Genomic DNA, 24,752 nt, shown 5'->3' on the forward strand with positions numbered 1-24,752 from the left:
AAGCTGCTCTATAGTGTTCACTATTTTTTTGCGAGGGGCAGATGGTGCATATCTGCAAATAATGCCTTGCTCTTAATGTTGAACAGTGTCCATTTTATTATGGAATCTGGGCATTTATCATGCAGTTAAGATTGTGCTGAAAAACTCATAGATGTAGGTCAGGCAAAACCTGTTGAATTCATAATTGTCTTCAGCATAAAAACTGGATGGATATGTTCTCAGCCCTCTATCATATAATCACAAGGATGTATTTAAATGTTATACATCTTAAAGGGAACACACATTTACGCCCCTCGTTTATTTATTTTTTGTTTTGTTTTTAAACTAATGAACTCAATATGGTGGATTTTTATATAGATTTTATTTTTATATAAGTCATGCACACTCTATATCCTTTAAAGCTGTAGTTCTTCTTTGTGAACAGTTAAATCTTTTAAATCTCTTGTTTGCCGGACAGAATTCAATCAAAGGGCCAGAGATTCCAGCATGCGTTTGTACATTCCTTCTGGGCATTTTTGCAAGGGAGGTTGTTGTGCTTTTAAAGGTACTTGATAAGAGACCTGCACCACCAACCCCAGACCTGCACCACTAACCACCACCATGCATTAGTTGAGAAGGTATTTGGGTGTACATATTGCTGTACCACTCTGTACCACCATTTATCCAGGAGAAATATCTGACCATTTGCAGGATACATTATAAATCAGAATGTCACTACCAGACAATCAAGATTTCAACATTCCTCACGTAAAGCAGTTTTCTTACAGAACATCCCAAAAGAGTATATCACTGAACTGTATTTATGAGTGGAGATACGGCTGGGTTTCTGTCAGTGTTTATTTCATTGTGAGAACTTAACAGCCGTTGCTGCTTTGTGACGGGTCGTTTAGTATAATGGAAATGAATTTGTTTTTGGCACGGTAAGAGAAGAGGCGATTTTGCTTTGATATACTACACAACTAGAAAGAGGTTTTTGTTTTGTTTTGTTTGCTTCCTGTGGGCTTTCAACCTTTATAGTTCCTAAGGTGATGTCAAACAATACTTGATTGAATATGTTTATAGGGACTCAACTGCCCAGATCTCTTTCAGTTCTTGTGCTAGATCATGTAGCTCCTGCCAGCCGCAAGAACATAATTTCTCTATCTTGTGACACTAGAAGGAATCAAGGTATTGTTCTCTTACGTTAGCAATAATGTAATGCATGGACACTGTTGTGTAGCATTAGAACCTTTTGCTTTTTCCCCTCGTCTGTCCCCAAATTTCTAAAGCATTTTTAAAGTATATTATTAAAAGGTAGATGAGTGGCATCCTGTTTTTTTCAAGCGTAAACAGCTTTAGAGGCACATGTATATAAAATCTGATAAGTTCCTAGATAACTCAAGACATAACAATTCTCAGCTCCACATACAAAATGTCCCAATTGAAAACCCTTGTCTGTCTGCAGGGATTGATGTGTGGTGGTTTATTATTTACTGCTTGTGCTGATTTAGATGTTAGTAGTATTGTTTTATGCCAGGTGTGTTTGTTTATGAAATGAAATGTAGGAATGGAACCGGGAAATGGAACAGTGTTGTCCTACAACACGCTGGAGGAAGAGTTGTTCTGTACCTGCATAAGTGACGTGAAGAGACATTCATTACTTACACTGCAATACTCTTCTTTGAGGGGTAGGAAGACACCCTGATATGCTTGGGTTCTTCTTCCTGCCATCCTTGGAGGTAGTACATTGATTGCACTCTCCATCTCCAGGTGGAGGAGGAGCCCACCTGCAGTCTTTCCCTGCCTTTGCCTGAGAGCCAGTTTGGTGTAGTGGTTAGGAGTGCAGACTTCTAATCTGGTGTGCCGGGTTTGATTCTGCTCCACATGCAGCTAGCTGGGTGACCTTGGGCTCCCCATGGCACTGATAAAACTGTTCTGACCGAGCAGTAATATCAGGGCTCTCTCAGCCCTACCTACCTCACAGGGTGTCTGTTGTGGGGAGAGGAAAGGGAAGGCGATTGTAAGTTCTTCTTCTTCTTCTTCTTCTTCTTCTTCTTCTTCTTCTTCTTCTTCTTCTTCTTCTTCTTCTTCTTCTTCTTCTTCTTCTTCTTCTTCAGTAGCAGTGGATTTAGAGAGCTCCTGAAATTTTCCTTTAAGAAGTTCCTTTGGATGCACTTCTTTTTTCTCTTTCCACACACAAAGTTCTTCTGGCCATCTTCCCTGAGACTGTCTGGCTTTTGCCTGCTCCTTCAGTCATGGCAATATCTGCAGCTGAGGTGGTAGAACATGATGAGACTCCTGTGAGGGAAACCTGGGGGAGATGATTCCCAGGCAGCGGAGTAGGAAATCCCTGCAAACCCACTTGGCTAGACTGCGGCAAAGCTCCTGGAGAGAGCAAGAGGCTGAAAATCACCTGGCTTGGATCATGAAGAAGCAGGGTGGGTTTTTGGTGCTAAAACTACTCCGTCTACTGATCATCTGGGATGATCTGTATTGGCTCATCAGGCCTACTCAGTGAAGCCTTCTACAGTCAATGGAGTGGTGAGTTGAATGAACACAGTAGCTCCCCACCAGGGGTAAAGCCAGGAACGAGGAGAACCCTTTGTTCTCCCACCAGGCTTCCACTTCCAGGACTAGATAGAACAATTTGTCTCCAAACAGAAAAAAAGGATCTTCTTTGCCCTCCTGTGGAAGATGATGCAATGTTTCTTCCACTCCTCAGCCCTCCCTCTCCAGTCAAACACCTTCAAATAATTTAGCTACTTCAAGGCCTCTAGACATTTAGCTACTTCAAGGCCTCTAGACCAGGGCTCCTCTTGGCCAACTGTAAAAGCACCTTCTCCATTAGGGCCAATTATTCAGATTTCTCAGACTACAGATCTGAAGATAGGGAATTCCCCCTTAGGCTCTGAGGATTCTAATGCAGGCCTGGATAAAGAGGAAGGCCTGTCTCTTGGGGATGAAGTCTTATCAACAGGGCAACCCAACTCATCATCTCTTTTCTCAGGAGGCGCTTTCCACTCTCTTTAAAAATCCTACAGCTTTCTGCCTCTAAGGCAGAAATCCCCAAGGAGGAACAGGATGATGACGATAAAGGGACCCCTGGGGTTTTCTCTAGGGCTTCAATTTCCCCCTTCCCTTCCTTTTTAAAAATTAGATAAAAGAGGAATGGTCAGATCCTACCAAGAATTGTTTACAGTCTGGACAGGCTAAAATAATTTTCCTTCCAAGGTAACCAGCTTACTGTAAGTTCCCATGGCTAGTTTAGCATTGGGGTGGCTCTTCCAAAAGAGCGAGAGGGCAGCCTTACAATTATCCATGATTGAAAAAATGATTCAGCTAGCTACAGAGCCCATGAGTCCACTTACCTCTCCATTAAAGCTGCTTTCACTTCTCTGATGGCAAGAACCTCATACACTATTGCCCACTAGGCCAACCCAAGATCCCATCTGTTATCTACAACCAGCTTGGCTTCATCTGAAAGGATGGAGATTGAACATCAAGCTCTGATCACAGAGGGTTTCTCTGATTGGGTGATTCAGGCCAGGATGACAACCCAGAGACTTTATGACAGTTCTTGGAAAGTTGTCAGATGGTGTGGCTGAGCCAGTCTGCTTGAGCATTTGCTATGCTTCTGCAGCCAAACAACCTGGATCTTACTCAGGTATTGTCCTTCCTAATGGATGGAGTCTCTCAAGATCCAAGAGCAAGCACTCTCTATCACCCCATAGTTCCTCTGAGCACTGTACTTTCATCTGTTAGTGGTGCACCATCCTCTAGCCACCCAGCAATGAAAACATTTCTGAAAGGAGTTACTATGCCTCTGCCCACTATAGTGCACCAGTTCCCCTCTTGGGGACTTCTTTTTATTCTTCACTCTAACCATTTCTCCATTTGAACCTCTGGAGGAGGCTTCCCTAAATCTACTTACCTGGAAGGTACTTTTCCTCGTAGCTCTTTGTCACCAAGATGGGCCTCAGAGCCAGGTGTTCTCTCCATCAGAAAGTGCTTATACATCTTCCATAAGGACATGGTGGATCTGTGCACAGATTGCACCTTCATTCTCAAGTTCAACATACCTTTTCACAGCTCAGAAGCCATCACATCCTAGGGAGAAGAACTGACACTTGCTTGGCATTTGCAAAGCACTTTGCATTTATACCAGAAGGACCAGGAAGCTGGATTCCCTTTTTGTGGCTTTTCATCTTGCAATCAAGAGGAAAAGGGTTCCTAAGGCTATACTGAGCAGGTGGCTAAATGACTGTATCTTATTTGGTATATGAATCTCAGGGCCTTCACATCCTGGGTGGCAGGGGTGGGTAGACATGATCATATGTGGTCATATCACCAGATAAATGTTGAACAAATTAAAAATATATAAAAATTAACTTCTGCCTATCTGGAAAAACCTTCCAGGGCCATCAAAAAACCTCAGGGTTCCCCTGAGGTTGAGAAAGTCTGCTCTAGACCCACCTTAGTTGGAGGCAAAGGTTGCCAGCATCTTTGAGTTTTTCAGGAAAAGCAGCATATATATCTATCAAGTTCAGCCTATCACACTTCCTCAAGGATGACTGCCAGTCTCCATGTGCATCATTCTTTCAGTGTTTATCTGTACAGTTTGTTTCATAGGGTTCTGTAAGCACTGTTATCTGTTTGTTTGTATGACACGCATTGTAGACTGTTACCAGCTGTGGAAGTCTCCAGACTGAGGGTGGTCTCCTCCTATCCCTGGAGATGGAAAGTGCAATCAATTTCCTGCCTCCAGGGATTGTAGGAAGAGGAACCCAAGCTTATCAAAATATCTAACTCATCATTGAGAAGAAGGAACCTTCATACCAACTCCAGTATTCTGTTCCTAAAATGCTTTGTGGCTCTCTTAAGGAATGAATGAAGGAACAGGAAGGACTCACCACCATCATTAGAAGGAAAACTGGAACACTGATAAACTGATTGTATCTCTTCCTTCTGCATGTTGTGATTTTATGAGAATCATTTACAGGAATTGTCAAAAGATATTAGCAAAACATAGTTTGTGAATAGTACACTGTGTCTTTCAGTATGAATCCAGGGAGTATTGTGGGAGCTTTTCCTTTATTGTGGTGTTTTTGGCTTCTTGTTAATGTAATAAATAATATGCAAATGTATAAGCAGTCTGATGCTATGCATTAATTCATATTTAACTTGTGGATGCATCTTGTCTACTGAATCGTCCCCTGAACCTGGTCTCCTGAGTTGTCTACTGAAAGAATGGGCCCTTTTATTTGGAAATAGGACTTTATTGTTGGTGCTGGGGTTATTGATGGCATTGTATACATTCTTGTTCAACATTAATGACCTACATTTATTCTTTGCTTTGCAGGGTGTGAAAGTGGGCAGTTTCGTTGTGGGAATGGCCGCTGTATTCCTGCAGACTGGAGATGTGATGGAGCAAAGGACTGTGCAGATGACAGTGATGAAGCTGGCTGTCGTAAGTTGAGCTTTTTTCAGGAAAAGCAGCATATATATCTATCAAGTATGCTGAAGCAGTTAGAGTGTTAGACTGTGATGTGGGTTGAATTCCCACTATCATACATAAGGTTGTTGGGTGACCCTGGACCAGTTACTCTCTTGTCAACCCAGAACTACCTCAGAGGGTTGCTACAAGAATAATATGGGGTGTGTGTGTTGGGAATGATGTTGTAAACAGCCTTGGGTCCTTACTGGGTAGAAAAGTGGAGTCGTCATAATAAAATAACCGACACTCTTTCCTCAACACAAAGCAACTATTCTTTTAAAACTTGTGAATACCAGTCCAGCTCAGTTCAGGAGGTGGTATCAAATGAGTTATTTGGTGATTGCCAATAACTGAGGCCTAGTCTACATGTGAAGAGATGGTAAAACTCTGAAGTGGTACAATAGGGCATAGTAATTCAAACTGTGTGCATTTGTGTCATATTCTTAATGCTCCTCCATATAAAAATTCCATGAAAATAAAAAAAGAGGTCATCAGGGAGAAAGGTTCTAGCTTTGCCCTTTGCCCATAGTGCAACTCTTCCACTTACAGTGGTTTATTAATGTAGGGGAACTTTGAAAAATATACCCTTTCATCTGCAGTGGAACAAGAGATTCTATGCCTTAGTGCTTTGTCCCTTCATTACTACCTCGCTCTACTGCATGTATAGATCCAGCTGATGGCAGGTTCAGCCATGCCAGAGAATGAAATGGCAGGTTCAGCCATGCCAGAGAATGAAATGGTAGAGCGGAGTAGGGTGGCTCAGTGTCCGAGCACACAGAAGGTTCCGGATTCAGTCCCTGGCATCTCCAGACAAAAGATCTGGCTCAGCGTCAGGTTGTGTCCATGTCGGGTTGCTCCATGCGTTTCTGTGGACTGCACAGCAAAGAAAGTTTTGTCCTCTATCTTTACTTTCTTGTTTTCAGTATAGGGAATATTCCAAGACGTGATCTTCCACCTGTGGTCTGACTTGATGCAGCCCATCCTGTCACCTATTTCTTTTACCTCCTTTATCCAACCTCATTTGCTTGCCTATATAAATCAGGCCTAATTTGACTTTCAAAAAGGATTATTTGGATTTTTGGAAGGTAGTGTTTTTTTTTCTGAGGCTTTTAGCCATGATAGCTAAAGGGAAACTTTAGTGTTTAGAAGTAGAGTGCCTCTGAATACTGGAGGCTAGGAAGAAATACATCTTGTTTTCATGCCCTGTAGTAGGTCGATAGGTTTACAGACAAGCATTTTCTGGTCACCACTGGAAAAAGAACAGTGCCCTAGCTGAACCTCTTCTGTTCTAGCAGGAGTTTTAAAGTGGGGAATATTTTAATTTCACTGTTGGCATCTCTGGTTTCCCAGAAGTGATGTTGTCCATTGCCTTATTTGTTTTATTTATTTATCAGACTTATACCCCGCCCCTCTCGACAAGTTGGCTCGGGACAGCTGTGTGATGTGGTAAAATGAATATTGTCATGCTTCTGCAAATACCTGTGGAAATTTAGATACCGAAGGGCTATAGATGGCCTTGTCAGTACATCTAAATGATGGATATGGTTGCCAGCCTCCAGGTGGGACCTGGAGATCTCTTGGAATTACAGCTGCTCTTCAGCCTAGAGAGATCAGTTCCCCTGTAGAAAATGGTTGCCTTGGAGAGTAGAGTCTTTGACATTCTACCCCAGTGAGGTCATTCTCTTCCCCAAACCTTGCCCTCTCTAGGCCTCACACCAAGATCTCCAGGAAGAGATCTCCAAAGTCGGCAATTATGAGAATGATAAAATAGGGAAAAAAGATGTGTAAAAGCTTGCTTATATTGACAGTGAAATGTCAGCCATCTGTGTTTGTATGTTAGAAATGGATTTGTCTCCTAGCCCATAGAATTGTTTTAAGAGATTTGTTTAGCTAATTAACTTCACAGGCAAAGATTTCTGCCTTGCTGTACGTATAATATGGCTCACTTGATGAAGAAGGTGAGCTTCAGGGTGAAAGACTACCTATTCAGGGGTCCAAGAATTTATATTGATAGATTCTAGCTGATAGATGGAGTGCCTTTATTTTGTGGCCACATCTCCCTCCTCATTTAGCTTAATTCAGGATGCTGAAAGGTTATAGGGTTGCCAGCAGGCCTAGTGAAAAATGCTTGTTGAAGGGACAGCAAATGAAAGATGGATTATGAAACTTTCATACCTCCAGTGAAAATATATCTTCCACCGTAGCCATGGTAGGATGGCTCATGACCTATGTGAAGTGGAGTCTATATCTGACCCCTGTTTGGATGTGTTCCTTCAATTTCAGAAACATTTTATAGCACTAGAAGAAATGTTAATACCTAGCTCTCTTTATTGTCATAATATCCTAATAAATTTAATCCAATTGCCTTGACTAGCACATCCCACCTGTGAAGGAAGCCATTTTCAGTGCCAGAGCGATGGAGAATGCGTCCCTCAGTCATGGGTATGTGATGATGAAGAAGACTGTGAGGATGGCTCAGATGAACATCAACAATGCCGTAAGTTTTATTGATTGATTTATTGATTGATTGATTGATTGATTGATTGTTTTTCTATACCGCCCTCCCCGAAGGCTCAGGGCGGTTTACAGGAAAAAACAAAATAGTACAGGTAACATCATTCAAATAACAGTAAGGTGGTAACGATAACAGTAACATTTACATAATAACAATAACAACAATAACATTAAAGGAAGGTGAAACTGCAAGAGCCTTAGCTCAAATCATACTGAGACCCAGGGGTTGGGTGGATTTGTTCAAAGTCATGGTAGGAGGGGAGGGCTTGGGGGCCAATTGGAAGCAATGGACAGGTCGACCTCAACCAAATGCCTGGTGGAGGAGCTCACTTTTGCAGGCCCTGTGGAACTGCTTTAGTGCTGTCAGTTATGACCTGCCGCTGAATGCTTCCCCCCCACCCAGTCAGTTGAACTGTTCTTACTTGGCTATCCCTGTCATTTAGATTCGCTGGTTCAATTCAAGACAGCACACCAAATCATGGTTTGTGCAAAACAGAACCCAAACCATAGTTTGAGCTTTGAACAGTGCAGTCCTCAGCAGAGTTATACTTTTCTAAGTCAGTTTACTTCAGTTTACTATAAACTTAGAAACATCCTTCTTTTATCCTACCCCGCTTTTGGACCACCGAGAAGGAAGATTCACAGTAAGTGAGACAAATCTTTTAATTTCCATTTAGGATTGCACTGTAAATAACAACCAGAAAACTACGGTTTATGACTTCTTGTATTTTCTTCTTTTTTATCCTCCAGCACGCCCACCTGTTTAAATTCATATGTTCATGCCTGTCTCTCTAGTATAAAAGCATCTGGAAGCAAAGTGATGGCTGTAACTCCAAACCATAACCTGCTAATCCATGTAGGATGCTTTCAGATGTCATGAACAAACAGTGGCTTGTCTGTGAGGAGGATGAATTGGGAAGTCCTCAGACTTGAGCACTCCCGCCTTCTTCCCTTTGTGTGCTTAAAATTTCCTAGCTTAGAACTAGTCGCAATTTGTTGTAATGTCTGACAAATTGCAGATTGTTTCTGTAAACCAGGATTGTCATTTAATCCTGGTTTAAAATGCTGGTTTGTAGGCAAGAAGCTAACCACAACTTGTTTAAATAGCTGCCTTGCAAGTTACAACAAGTTGTGGTTCCTTCTAACTAGGAAGCCTTTGATCTCTGTACACTGCAGGAAAAAACAAAGGAGGGAGTATAGAAGCCTAATGACTCCCTGAGTAATCCTTATCACAAGAATTTATTTGTTCATGACAACAGAATGCAAGCATAGTTCTGATTGCTATCTGGGTGCAGATTCGGCGCTCCAAGAACATTCAAACACAGAAAACAGATTTTTATGGCATGAATAGGGATTTATTAGCTTTATTAGCATTTTGATGAGTGTAGGCACACTGCCAAACATAGAAGGAGGTGGATCCCGCAAACCACCCCTCCCCTGGTGCAGCCAGCAGACCACAGCCCCACGGGGAGGAGAACCATCAGCAGGCCCGCCTACAGGGATGAGTGACCGCCTGGTCAAGCTCCTTCTAACCATCAGGCCTGTTGGTCCCTGGGAAGGTAAACCAAGAAAAGCCCTACAGGCATCAAATTCTATTACAACTCTTTCGGTTAACCCGCCATTTGCAGTTGGTGACTCCCCAGCCGGGAAATTGCTGCCTTATCACATGTGCCGCTTCTTAAGGGACCTCCCCAAACCTGGAACAACCTGGCACACAGGCACAGGTTGTGTCCAATAGGATCCACCCCATACAAAACGGCCAGCTGTGACAACTAAATATGGAACATGGCTGAAGCACTATAATAGAGCCTCCTAGCCGGGTGGGAGGGTGAGAAGCGGCAAGCGGACAAGGTGGCAGGCAGCAGGGAGACCGCGTGGTAGACCCCGCTTGCTTTAAATCCTGCCGCTCCTTTCCAGCCCCACCCATGCAGCGTGCAGCTTGCATGTGCCAGAGCATGGGGACCACATGCTCAGTGCCCGGGTACCACCGTGCTCTTATTGCTGCCACGCCCCCAGTCCAGCAATGGCTGCCGTGTGCTGAAGGCAGCAGCAGTATTTCTAGTTTATGGGTCAGTTTGTCAATTGAGGCATAACACGTAACAATTAAGATGTCTCAACCATGGGTTGGTGTGATGTCTGAATGGACTCACTGAATTTTCCCTAGTTCAATGTTTATGAATTTTGTGCCAAACATATTCATATAAAATACAGATTAGTTTTGTGTATGTTAATTTTGGCAGATCTGTGATATAAGAAATAATGATTGATTGAAATATATATTAAGTTATTAGATAAATGAGGTTTATTGTGTAGTCAGTAGTTGCTCAAATGTTTGTTGAAACTTGGAATATTTATGTGTCTGTAATATGAAATTCATTCATTCATTCATTCATTCATTCATTCATTCATTCATTCATTCATTCATTCATTCATTCATTCATTCATTCATTCATTCATTCATAAGCTACCCACCATCCTGGTATGGCATAAAATATATATATTATAAATAAATCAGTAAAAACATCTAGATACATTAAAATTGCTAAAAAGCTAACATTAATCCCTGCAGATTCTTAGGTTGTTGGTTTTCCATAAGGGGAGATGTGGGAGGAGATCCCAACTGGTCAGGAAGGCCCATATGGTGTTCTGATTTTCTGGGCGTACTGGCATCAACTGTATGCCTGGTGAAAGAGCTCCATCTTGCAGGCCCTGTGGAACTATGTTAATACTGTCAGGTCCCTGATGTTCTCCAGGAGCTCATTCCACCAGGTTGGGGCCTGGGCCAAAAGCCCTATTACATTTTGTTATCCTTTGTAAACTGTGTTCAGTATTTGAAGGTGGAAATATTTTGGTTGTCCTTTACTGCAAGTAGAAAAATAGGCATACACTTATAAAGGTAAAGGTATCCCCTGTGCAAGCACCGAGTCATGTCTGACCCTTGGGGTGACGCCCTCTAGCGTTTTCATGGCAGACTCAATACGGGGTGGTTTGCCAGTGCCTTACCCAGTCGTTACCGTTTACCCCCCAGCAAGCTGGGTGCTCATTTTACCGACCTCGGAAGGATGGAAGGCTGAGTCAACCTTGAGCCGGCTGCTGGGATTGAACTCCCAGCCTTATGGGCAAAGCTTTCAGACGGCTACCTTACCACTCTGCGCCACAAGAGGCTCTTATACACTTATAGTTGCTGATATTACCATACGAAAGACATATTGCTCGTAAACAGCATGTCAGACTGAACATGGCCCCTTGAAGAAGGACCTAATTTGGTGGATGATCAAGAACCAACTCACCAGGGCAAAATCACTTCACTGGTTTGTAGACATATAGATGACAATGGACATGAGTGTGGTGGGGAGTGCATTATGCATGGGCCAAAATGGAATCCAAACACAGCATAAACTTCCTGGAGTTGAAAGCAATCTGCCCAGCTGTAGCTGTTACCCTGAACTTTAGGGTTTGTTCAGGTGACAAATTGTCTACTTGGCTGATGGTTTTATGTGTAGACAAAGCTTAACTATTTCTCAACTTCATAGTATTAATAGAACTTGTTAAGCCAAGTTCTGGTCAGTTACCCATCTTCTGAGAAATCAGCTTTTCTGGTTGCAATGCAGATCAAGCCTTGAACTGTTGATCGGGGTGAAGACTTTTAAGTCCCCCCCCCCCTTCTCTCCTGAAGAAAGGAACAAAGTCATCCTGTTCTTTGTCCTCCTCACTGAGTGCTACAGCCAGTAGTTACATATCTACTAAAGAATCAGGATAGGGCAAAATCCAGTGACATTTCCAAGACAAGCCTGAACCGAATCATGCTGAAGAATGTGTCTCAGGTCTACATTTGTGCACATTAACTCAAGGGACTGCACCAAAGTCCAGCTGTCATTTGCAGTCCTTGGTATGAATATGTGCTTATTGTTTACAGTGCAGTCCTCATTCAAGCCAGTGTGGTCTAGTGGTTAAGAGTGACAGACTCTAATTTGGAGAACTGGGTTTAACTCCCCGTTTCTCCACATGAAGCCTGCTGGGCGACCTTGGGCCTGTCGCAGTTCTCTCAGAACTCTCTCGGCCCCACCTACCTCACAAGGTGCCTGTTGTGGGAGAGGAAGGAAAGGAGATTGTAAGCTGTTTTGAGATGCCTTAGGATAGAGAAAAGTGGGGTATCATAGCCAACTCTGCTTTTTCTTCTGGAGTGAATGCTCTGCCTTTTGGCAGACATAAAAAATACTCCAGCATTAATATTCTCATGCGTTGACATGGCTGCGAAAGCCATGCAGAAATCTGTGGAGAACAGAGAAGTTTACAAAGGTAGAAATGGCAAAAAACCTTTCTTTTAATGCTCCTGTTTCTTTGATATAGAGAAATCTAGTGTTGGCTTGTCTATCTCATTATCGGCTTTATTGACGGTTGAATTTTTATTGTCCTGCTGACCAAAGCAGTCCAGAGGCATTTGTGAGGCAAAATGTCCAGAATCTGACACACAATATAGTTTGCTCTTAAGGGGTGGAGACCCTGTCTGCATGTTGATTGAGGTGGAGGAAGGATAAATTATAATGTGTATATTTGTAGGTGGTTCTGGGTATAATGCTTTATGGGAGATGTTACTTAAATGGTACCTCCTGTAACTTAGATGTACTTATTTTTGGACTTACATAAAGTCTGTACTTAAAAGATGCCCTCAGATCAGAGATGATGTTCTGTATGGCTGTAATAAAAAGTCTGCATATTGAAAGAATTTAGAGCATAAATAATGGCTGAAAGCTACAAATAAACAAAGCTAGAAAAGGCAGAAGAAGATATCAGGCTAAGATGACATTTGCACTCTCTGTTCCGGGGAACACTATTTATTTATTCAATTTTTAAATTTATTATATTTATATACTGCCTTCTCTTGTGGCTCAGGGAATTTTACAGAGAACATGGGAGTATGTACAGCATAACACAGCACCGTCAAGTAAATACAACAATGGCAGCAGTGATCTCACAATTGTTCCAACAACATTTCCATACAACAATTTCAACACCAAATGATGATAATGTTAACCTGTTGACTGCGATCCCATAATTTGGTCGAGTTGGGTTCTGTCCATGGGGAGCCCAGCAGAAGATGGTGGTTCGGTTGACCTTAGCCGAATGCCTGGTGGAAGAGCTCCATTTTGCAGGCCCTGCAGAACTGCGATAAGTCAAGGCAGGGCCCTGATCTCCTCCGGGAGCTCATTCCACCAAGTAGAGGCCAGTGAAATTGTAAGAACATTTTACTGGGAGTAAGCTCCATTGTATAGATCTGGTAGGATTCTACCTCTTTAGGATTGCATTTTAAGGACAGTTAAGGCTGAACCATGCCAGATTTCCTTCATTGTGGTGGTAACTGGCCTCCCTGAATAGAAAGGCTTCATCTCGGATGGGGGATAGCAATAACCATGGTGATCACGTATTCTTTGGAGCATTCACACGAAAGATGCAAACATGGAAACTAATGCTCAAACTTTGTATCGTTCAAAGGGAATCACTTAGGCTTCTTTATACATATTTTGCACAGTGGGGTCACGAAATAGTAGCTGATTATCAGACTGTGTAGAATATTACAGTATGTTTTATGCAATAAAAGGTAGAGAACAGACAGGTTAGGAAGAGAAGAAACCCTTTCCCTCTCCATGTAAAAATGATGTAATTCTTATCACTTTTTGTTATTGTTTTTGCAGCTGGGCGAACATGTTCCGTTCGGCAGTTTACATGTTCCAGTGGACAGTGTATCCCGAGCGCATACAGGTGTGATCGCGTGAAAGACTGCATAGATGGGACAGATGAGAGAGGCTGCCGTGAGTTGTTTTCAATCTCTCGCACTAGATTTGGTTTCATCCCTTCTCCCATTGGCATTTTAATCAATTTGTAAGATTAAGAGGTTTGCTGACGGACAGAAATGGCAACAATATGCTTCTTGTTGTCAAAATTTCATTGCAGATTCTTTCTTGGATTAGGACCGATGCTCTCATAACAGTCGCATTGTTTTGAGATTTTATTAAATGCACTTCTGTTTATGTAGTGGGGTAAGATTTGTGAGAATCCCTGTCTTTCCCCCCTCTGTTTTTCAAATGTTAGATAAAATTATGATTGCAGTTTAAGCTATGTGGAGTAACAGACACACTATATTTTGGATGAAGGAGCTTGGGTATGTAAATGGTTAACTGCCTCAGTATTGGAAGTTATGAACATAGAATTGTGGACAGGAAATTCCAGAGAATTCATGTTCTTCAGCTTAGAAAGGGACCAAAATGGTAGGGACCTCACAGAAGCAGAAGAGATTAAACAAAGGTGGCAAAATTATACAGAACAACTATACAAGAGCAAGTTTAACATCCCTGATGACCACAGTGGGGTAGTTACTGACCTGGAGCCAGACATCCTGGAATGTGAAGTCAAATGGGCCTTAGGAAGTCTGAGCAACAATAAAGCTAGTGGTGGTGACAGCATTCCAGTTGAACTATTCAAAATCTTAAAGGACGATGCAGTAAAAGTGCTACACTCAATATTCAATACACAATACACTCCAGCAATATGTGGACCGAGAACTTCCAGAAGTACAGGCAGGATTTCGAAGAGGCAGAGGAACTAGAGATCAAATTGCCAACATACGCTGGATCATGGAGAAAGCTAGGGAGTACCAGAAGAAGGTCTACTTCTGCTTCATTGACTATGCTAAAGCCTTTGATTGTGTGGAGCACAACAAATTGTGGCAAGTTCTTAAAGAGATGGGAATACCAGAGCATCTTGTCTCTTGAGAAATTTATATGCAGGTCAAGAAGCAACAGTGAGAACTGAACATGGAATCACTGACTGGTTCAAAATTGAGAAAGGAGTTCGGCAAGGCTGTATACTGTCGCCTTGCCTATTTAACTTGTATGCAGAGCACATCATGAGAAATGCGGGATTAGAGGAGTCACAAATTGGGATCAAGATTGCAGGGACAAATATCAACAACCTCAGATATGCAGATGATACCACTCTAATGGCAGAAAGTGAAGAGGAACTAAAGAGCCTGCTGATGCGGGTGAAGGAGGAGAGTGCAAAAGTTGGCTTGAAACTCAACATCAAGAAAACAAAGATCATGGCATCTGGCCCTCTCAATTCCTGGCAAATAGATGGGGAAGAAATGGAGATAGTGACAGATTTTATTTTCCTGGGCTCCAAGATCACTGCAGATGAGGACAGCAGCAAAGAAATTAAAAGACGCTTGCTCCTGGGGAGGAAAGCTATGGCAAATCTAGACAGCATCCTAAAAAGCAGAGACATCACCCTGCCAACAAAAGTGCGTTTAGTCAAGGCTACGGTATTCCCAGTTGCAATGTATGGCTGCGAAAGTTGGACCATAAGGAAGGCCGAGCGTCAAAGAATTGAGGCTTTTGAACTCTGGTGCTGGAGAAGACTCTTGCGAGTCCCTTGGACTGCAAGGCGAACAAACCGGTCAGTCCTAGAGGAGATCAACCCTGACTGCTCTTTAGAAGGCCAGATCCTGAAGATGAAACTCAAATACTTTGGCCACCTCATGAGAAGGAAGGACTCCCTGGAGAAGAGCCTAATGCTGGGAGCGATCGAGGGCAAAAGAAGAAGGGGACGACAGAGAATGAGGTGGCTGGATGGAGTCACTGAAGCAGTAGGTGCAAACTTAAATGGACTCCGGGGAATGGTAGAGGACAGGAAGGCCTGGAGGATCATTGTCCATGGGGTCGCGATGGGTCAGACACGACTTCGCACATAACAACAACAAGCTAGAAATAATCATGGGAAATCAAATATATTTAGTGTTTGATTGTGGGTTTGATTGCTGGGATTGTTTTTATTGTTGTTGGTACAGAAACAGATGTGGGAGGTTTGGGCTTTACTGAGAATACTGACATGACAGCCGTGTAGGGTCCAGAGAGTAGAAACATTGAACTTTACAAGTAAAACCATTGTGTGGTATCTCTTGTCATCAGGCCTCCTTCAAGCGCTAGGTGAATGTTTGGCCCTGCTAGAAAAGGCTGATTAAACAGCAATTAACAGTGACCACATTTTTTTCAAAGGACATTAATTGTACTTTAAAGTACTCCTGACACTCCAAACAAATCGTTGTGTTGATAGTGAATGGGAGTTTTGCTGAAACAGGTTGCTTGGAAGAAGACTGGTGGTTTCTCAGGAAATAGATAGAATATCAAGGCTTGGATCCGATGACCTGGCTCTGCTGCCTCTTCTCTCCATCCTCGGTTGAGGGCTGTCCTTCAAAGCTAGCTTCCTCTGCTTTTAGCACTTGAACACCCACAAAAATCAGTGCCATAGGATCTGTGCCCAAGTCTAGGATAAAAGTGCAGAGAGAGAAAGACTTGTGAGGCTCATCAACATGCTAATATATTTAAAAAAACAAATCCTCTTTTTATCTTGGCAAAGTACTTAACATCTGGTATGTTAGAGTCATTCTGTCAGCGACAATGGATAGAATTGTCTCAACATTAGTAGCTACCGAGGTTGATTGAGTGATATAGTCCACCTTTATTCCTGGAGTTCAAGACAGATGATGTAGGGTAAGTCAGAAACCATGAACAGCATTGGAAATCCGGCAAAACGGTGCAAGAGAGCAGACGTCTGAAATGGAGCTGAATCAACCTGAAACGAAGCATATAAGCATTTAAATAGGTCATGGTAAAGTGATGCCAGAATTACATAGCTACACATGGAGGTCTATCAGCATGTGGATAGAAAGAGGGTGAGGAAAAGAGCAAAGCTTACCTGAAGACTCAATGATTTTATTTATGATGCACTTGAATGCCCTGCCTCAGGAAGACTGTATTTCATTTATAACAAAAGAATTACAGAAAAAGGTTATAAAGATTACAAAGGGCTCATATAACAGTACCAACAGTCTTGAAATTCTTCTGGTGATCTTCTGTTAATTAGATTGGTTTATGTTGCCATAACTGCAAGTTCTTTGATTTTTCCCAATCCATAAATCCATATTAGGCAGTTCTTATTGCTTCCACCTTGATGCAGTTTGAAGACTTGCAGCAGTGGTAGCATGGAAGAAAACATTCTCTGGCTTGTTTCAGCAAACCTGTGGGAAATACACTTAACAACATGTTAAAGGGAACTTAACATTTTAAACGGTCTGCAATTTATCTTGCACTTTTATCCAAAACTTTAAAAAATAAACTTACAAGACCACCACATAAGGAAAAAAGATCCAACAGTGTTGTGACATCTCCAGTACATATAATCAGATTGACTAGACATTCCACAAATTACTTTAGGTGTTTACTATCTATAAAACATTTTGTACCAATTGTCACATAACAACTGACACTTTGTCTTTACATTTTTATACCAGAAAGACTGTATTTCAGAAGAGCCTATGCTTTATCCAAAAATACACTTTACCTGACATACCAATCTAACCTGGTGTGAACCGTTCGTTCGTTTGTTTATTTAATATTTATACCGCCACCCCCAGAAACTGGCTCATGGCGGTTCACAAAACAAGAAAAATACAACACTATCAGTTTAAAATATCCCATTGAAACAACTCCAAAATCTACAAATACAAAATGGTGGTATACTAAAGGTCCTAAAAAGATGCCCATACTCCAGGCATTGGCCTCAGTATAGATGACTATAACCAGCTGGGAAGGTAGAATCAGGCTCCTAGCACAGTCTAGCACTGCAGTAGGAGCCAGGGAAGGGGGGCAGGACCTGATCGAATACTCCAGGGCTCCCACCTAGCCGTAACTAAATGCTTGGTGAAAGAGTTCTGTTTTGCAGGCCCTGCAGAACTCAAAGAGTCCCAACAGGGCCCGCAGCTCATCTGGGAGCTCATTCCACCAGGTAGGGGCCAGAACCAAAATGGCCCTGGCCCTGGTCGAGGCCAGGTGCGCCTCCCGAGGCCATGGGACCTTTAGCAAATTCATACCCATAGAGCGGAGTGCTCTGCGGGGGGCATAAAGAGGCAGGTGGTCCCGTAGGTAGGTAGTGCCCAAGCCACGTAAAGCCTGAAAGGTCAAAACCTATACCTTGAACCTGATACAGAAGCAGATTAATGCAGTTGTTTAAGTAGCAGCTGAACATGATCCCTCCAGGAAGACCGTGCTGCTGCATTCTGTTCCAATTGCAATTTCTGGGTCAGGAACAGGGGTAGGCCCGCGTAGAACGAGTTACAGAAGTCCACCCTAGAAATAACTGTTGCATGGATCATGGGTGGCCAGGTGCTCCAAGGACAAGTAGGGTGCTAGTAGCTGGGCTTGGCACAGATGGAAAAATGCCATCTGAACTACTTTAGTGATTTGAGCCTCCATAAGGGAGGCATCAAAAATCACTCCCAAATTCCCGGCTTGTGGTACAGATGACAATTGCACCCCATCCAGGCAGGGAAGGTGCGCTTCCTGATCTTGCTCTTTCCTACCCAGCCAGAGGACCTCCATCTTTTCATCAGCAGATAGAGCTGGGTGTCATCCACATACTGATGACAACCCAGTCCGTAACTCTGGCAAGAGAGTGCATGCAGATGTTAAAGTGGGAGAGTGTACCGCCCCTTGTGGTACGCCGCATGGCAATTCAAAGGGATCAGACAACTCATCTCCCACTGCAACCCTCTGCGACCTGTTCTTAAGGAAGGAGGCCAGCCACTTAAGAGGTGTTCATCCTATCCCTGTATCAGCAAGGTGTTTGACCAAGAGCTTGTTATCGACCACATAAAATGCAGCCGAAAGATCTAACAACACGAGAATGGCCGACCTGCCTTGATCCACTTGGCGCTAGAGATCATCTATCAGAGCAACCAGCTCAGTCTCCACCCCATGGCTAGGATGGAAGCTCAACTGTTACAGATCCAGTACCATAGATACCACCAGATACCCTACAGCATATACAGGATAATGGCTAGTCCCCTAATTATGGACTTGGTAATTGGAGAATGTATAGCCCTAAGCAGAATAGATGAACAAATTACAATGGAATTTTTAAAAATGTTAGTTTCAGTTTATTAACACTCATCTATCCAGGCAAAGATGCTCAGTGCGACCACTACTTCACCTGAATCAGTTAAAAAAGAGAAATAGAAGTAGTATTCTGATGACATTTCACCCCCCAAATAACTTTACTCAGTGACTTTATGTACATGTTAAAAGGAGTGAGGTAATATACATAACTACAGAACTCTACAGCACAAATGCCGAAGAGCATAGGAAAAGTGTCTTCTCAAACCAGTCTTCCATATAAGAATAGAAACACTAATGACTAGCTCTCTCAGTTTCTACCTCTGGATCTATGGTTTGATGGTGTCAAGAATGAGGGAGAGGTCCAGAGGAATGAATAGGGTTGTACTGTCCTGTTCTTTTTTCACAGTGCATTTCTACCAGCCTCAACACACTTCTAAGTGCATTGGCGTCAACAGGCTTAGAAAGGTGTAATTGTCCTTAGGAGCTGTACTTTCAGAGTAGGTAATCCAGCAATCCATCCAATGTAATTTTAGAACCAGACCTGGGCCAGAAGCCAGTTTGAAATAGGTCTAGATAATTAGTGTCGTCCAAGAATGTCTGGAATTGAGTGACTATTGATCACGTTCCTTAACCTAAAAGGGAAGATTTGTGATTAGCCAGTGGCTGGAACAGTGCTCAGGGTTCTATGGGGTGGGAATTCTTTTGAACGGGCTAAATTACCACCTTCTTAAAGTGGTAGTGCTGACCTCTTTCTTAAAGAGACATTAATTCTTTCCCGAATCTATCTTGTCATCCTCTTAATGTTAGACGTTATAAGCCATGAAGGGCAAGGGTCTATCATGCTGGTGGCAGGCTGCAGACCTTTAAGCATGCATCTTCTAGCTGAAACAGATGAAATTAATCCAAACAAGCAGTCACAAGTCACGATTATGTGGTGTTCTAGAACTATGCTGTAAGTGAATTGCACCCAGGGCTTGGTACCAAAGTTTTACACATACAAGTATTTGTATGTTTTACACATACAAGTATTTTTCAGTGAAGTGTAAAAAGGAAAGCATACAGGTTCACTTTTGGGCAAATGAGTTAGGTGGGCTGGTCCTTGTCCTAAAGTGGAATGTGTTTTGAAGAGATTTGTGGGAGACCCTGGCTTGGTCTTCACTTACTGCTCCATGTATAGTGAATCCCACGTGTCAGTGAATCCTGGGGCTGTGATGGATACCCATCCTTGGGCTGAAGAAATGCTTCATATCTTTCAGCAACAGCAATTAAAGGTCCAGTGAACAACTTTCTTGGTTAATAGAATGATGACTGTGAGTTTGGAGCTTTAAAAATATTAATGTTGCATCAGCTGGGCATGGAATTGGGCAGGTAGTTGTGAGTTTCCTGCATTCTTCAGGGGGTTGGACTAGATGACACTACAGGATTCCTTCCAACTCTGTGATTCTGGAAGTTCAAAAGAGGCGCTACACAGAGCTACAAAACTCTATAGTACAAATGCCAAAGAGGATAACAAAAATAAAGGAAATCCAGTTTCTACCTCTGAATCTGAGGTGTGATCATTGCTTTGATCATGGCAAACTGAATTCATTTCAAAAGAGTGTTACTGCATTGGAGGTTATATGCCCTTCCTTATCAAATACTAACTTAAGGGTATGGATAAAATGAATAAAAACTGAAGCACTGCTGTTGGTTATGTAGCCCCCTCCCCATTCTTCTGTAATCCAGAGTACTTTTCACATAAGAATATTGCAGGCCATGAAAAGATCTGTCTGCACATATTTATTGAAGTAATAGGTAAGGGCAATTTGGTCAAGTTCACCAGCCCATCATCACGCTCCCCTATTCCAGGTTAAATCTAAGGTACCTGCCATGCCTCCATTTCAATACTTATTTATTTGTTTATTTTATTACATTTGTATACTGCCCTCTCCTAAGGCTCAGGTCAGTTCCCATAGAACGTAACAGAACAATACATTAAACTGAAGGAATATAATAAATAAAGGTAACAATAGTAATAACAGTAAACAGAGAATAACATTCTAACAGTGAACAATCTAACAGGCCCATGGCTGGTCAGATCTGTCACATGGGTTCAAGGGAAGGGGTTTTGGGGGTCAGTAGGTGTTGTATAGTTTTGGTTGACCTCAAATGCCTGGTTGGAAGAGCTCCCTTTTGCAGGCCCTGCGGAACTGTTTTAGTTTAATGAAAATAGGAAGCTCTACCCCAAAGCCATCATAAATATGACTTTCAGAGGATAATTTATCTATAAAAAACCTATTCAGAAACAACCATTGAAGGCAAATCTCACTATATGGTTATTTGGGAGAAAGCTGAAGATTTTCCCCAAAGAAACTCTAATCTATTATAAGCCATAGGCTCTTGAGGCCTGGGATCTTGCCCAAGGTTTCACATCTCTCCTTTGAGAAGGAGCTGTAGTTTGGTTTCAGAGGATGTGGCTTTGCATGACAGCTAGTTAGTGTAGTGGACTGGGATCTGGGAGGCCCACATCGTAAATCTCAGTGGGTACCCTTGGGCCAGTCATTCTTTCTCAGCCCAAACTATCTCACACTGTGACTTTGAAGATAAAATGGAAGTGGGAGGGACTGTGCATGCTGTCATATGCTCAGAGGGAGGGGCAGAATAAAAATCAGAGAGATGCAAAAGTTCAGGTTCAGGCCCCGGCATCTGGTACTTTCCATCAGGCTTGGATTAAAATATTAGTTTTTTAAAAAATGCTACTCTTAATTCAAGACACAGGCAATGAAAGAACATTAACCAAATGTTCTGTTAGTTCCCAGGCACTGTTTGTTTCTTTATTCCACTGATATTGCCACTCATTTTACTTTCAAAGGAAGTGAGATAAAATTAAAATTTGCCCTCTGAGGCAGGCAACATCTTCATGTTAAGCTATTGTATACTATTTGAATACAATTGGTTAGAGTATGGAGTAGCTTAACTGCTTTTGGAGTTGCCAGAACTGAAGGGTGGGTGACTCCCACAGCAGAGACAGAAAGGAGAAAAAAAAGTTGTTCCTACCTTAGTGGGTGGTGGGAAACACCCACCAAGATGTCCTCCTTTCCTCAGATTAAGGACCCTGTACGGTAAATATCCAAATGGTCTGTTCTTGCTGAGTGGTTACATAGCATGAGAGTAGCCTTGAGGGATCACATCAATGGGTCATCTAGTCCGGCACCCTGTTTTCACACAGTGGCCAACCAAATGCCCTTGGAAGGTCTACAAGCAGTTGTAACCCTTCTAGCACTTGGCTGCCTCTGAACGAGAAGATTTCATTCAGTCATCGTGGCTAATAGCTGTGGATGGATGTATTCTTCATAAATGTGTCTAATTCCCTTTTAAACCCAACAGAAGTATTGGCCATCACTGCAACCCACTATGATTTATCAAGTGTAAAGCCCTCCCTTTTTGCTCCTGTGCAAATTAGCTTGAAAGCATTTGGTCTGCTTCAGCAGACATTGAAGAACCTTATTTTAGCTGGCATTGCTGGAGGCAAGCTTTAAATTGCACCAGAGATAAACGCTCTAATTTCTGAATGAGCTGTGATATTTCAGAGGCCAGTCAAATGCACAGTGCTCCTGGTAGTAACTCAGCAGTTATACATGTAGTCAAATGGCACAAAGTAGATTCAAAGCTACTGTCTGTGTTATTGCTAATGGGATTAACGGCAAGAAAATCTACCCATGCAGAGGCTAAGATACACATCAGTGTTTTAGCTCTAGGCCATTTAATTAGAGCAACGGATGGATTGTTCTGCTTCATAAAAACAACTTGTTTTCTTTCCAGCGACATCAATATATGGCCATGATTTGGAAGTCTGCGTTTCCTTTACCCTCCAGAAAATTGTAATTAAAACATTTAAGGAAAATTAGCAAGTCATAAAGTGTATGAGAACAAAAAGCCACCCCTCTAGGAATCAGGGTCGTTCTGTGATATTTATTTTGCCATTTTGATAGGAGATACTTTATCAAACATTTGTGCCATAGCTTATTTTTTAAACAAAACATAACTTGAACTTTATCTCGCTCCTGCAACTTAACCTCTGACATACCAGATGTTTAGAATATGCATCATGTACCACCACAACACAAGTTTATATAAAAAGAGTGTATTTGGAATGACTGATCTCTTTATCTCAGTGTTTCTCAACCTTCCTAATGCCACAACGCTTTAATACAATTTCTCATGTTGTGGTGACCCCCAACCATAACATTACTCAGGTGTTCTTTCATAGAAATTAAACCAAAACTGACCAATGGCGTGAAGATCCATCGTTCATGATTGTATATAAATGGGTTTTTCTCCCCTGGGGTTTCTCAGTTGAGTTCTGCCTCTTGTCCCACTATGCCGATCTCATGCTATTCCGCTGCTCCAGACAGTCGAATGCTCTATCTCAATCTACTCGGCAAGGCGGTTGTGTGGATGGCGTCCCCCCCTTCCTCCCGGCCAAGCTGCTTGCCCTGCTGCAACCCCTGTGAAAGGGTCGTTCGACCCCCAAAGGGGTCCCAATCCCAGGCTGAGAACCACTGCTGTATTTTAAGAGCTGTCTTCAGGAGGCCAGAATCCTACTCGTGTCTGTTCAGTGGGACTTGAGAACTTTTACCGGAGCAGACCACCAAAATGGTGTATTTCACGTCCGCCTCTCTCTGCAGCTTGACTTTGCCTGTATTTTTGCGTGGCCGTGACTAAGTAAACCACTATATTAATGTTTTGTTTTATTGCATTTGCTGGCTGTTATGAGAACTCCTTAGGTGACTGAGTGAGTAGTAATTCTTTAAAAAATGAAATCGTATGCATGTACAGAATACTTTTCCATCTTTTATCATGTTTTATTTTAATGTGAGGCAAAGTCAGGCCCTGGCACACATGAAACTAGATAAAAAAGGACACGCTCTGCCCTGAAAGTTTGAGAATTTTTTTTGCATACAATTAGGAAGAATATAAATGAGCATATGGGGGACTCGCTGTGTGTTTCCCTTATGGGGCTGAGCATTAGTTCCCCTGCTCTTGGGGTGAATATGGCAGATGTACCGGCCTATCATTTGAATACTGATTTATTACACTGATTGGCAGTTCTCTTTGTCCTTCAGGTGGGCTTTATGCTTTATTTCCTGGAAATCTTTTTTTATATGGACAAATAAACACACTGTATTACAAAATTAAATGAATATGCAGCAATTTTAAGAAATAAGGATCCAATTTTTAAATTATTAAAGACACCTACTCCAGGTGAGTCTGGGGCATAATCACAATGGCATCAGGTCCAACCCATCAGTTCAGTGCCTAGCTGACTTGATTTTCCCTGAGTGCAGTTGTCATGCCCCCCTCCCCCCCCGGAGAATCAGGTGGAAACTCCTGTAGATTTGGGGGTGCAACCTGGGAAGAGGACAGTGACCTCTAAAGATTACAATGCCATAGAGTCTGCTCTCCAAAGCATCCGTTTCCTCCAGGGGACCCGATCTCTGTAGTCCAGTGGTGAGCTGTAATCCCGGGAGATCCCCAGGCCCTAGCTAGAGGCTGGCATGCATGCTCTTGAAATTGATCCTACAGAGAAATTTATAGTTAGATAGACATCCATAGTTAGATAGACATCCATTCTTTCTTCATTACATCAAAAGAAGCATTGCAGAGCAGTTTAATCAGAGCCATCCTTAAGTTTACATTTGATTGATTGTGGGATCAGGCAGGAAGCCAAATACCTCCAGTGGGCATGAATTGACTTCTAATGGTCCTCTATACCTCCTGGATAGAAAATGCAGTTCCTCTAATCTCCCAACTCTCCCAATTTGAAAGAGTGCTGA

General features: G+C 42.4%; 1 protein-coding gene across 1 annotated transcript in view; it reads left to right on the forward strand.

The window, feature by feature from the left end:
• Positions 1–24,752, forward strand: part of LRP2 (LDL receptor related protein 2) — a 216,187-nt gene that overhangs the window by 35,416 nt on the left and 156,019 nt on the right. The window contains exons 2-4 of the mRNA XM_077319790.1: positions 5,339–5,446; positions 7,848–7,970; positions 13,681–13,797. Of these exons, the coding sequence (XP_077175905.1) occupies positions 5,339–5,446; positions 7,848–7,970; positions 13,681–13,797 (348 nt within the window). The remainder of the gene's footprint in view (positions 1–5,338; positions 5,447–7,847; positions 7,971–13,680; positions 13,798–24,752) is intronic.

Source organism: Paroedura picta, chromosome 2, assembly GCF_049243985.1.
Source record: "Paroedura picta isolate Pp20150507F chromosome 2, Ppicta_v3.0, whole genome shotgun sequence".
NCBI classification, from domain to species: domain Eukaryota; kingdom Metazoa; phylum Chordata; class Lepidosauria; order Squamata; family Gekkonidae; genus Paroedura; species Paroedura picta.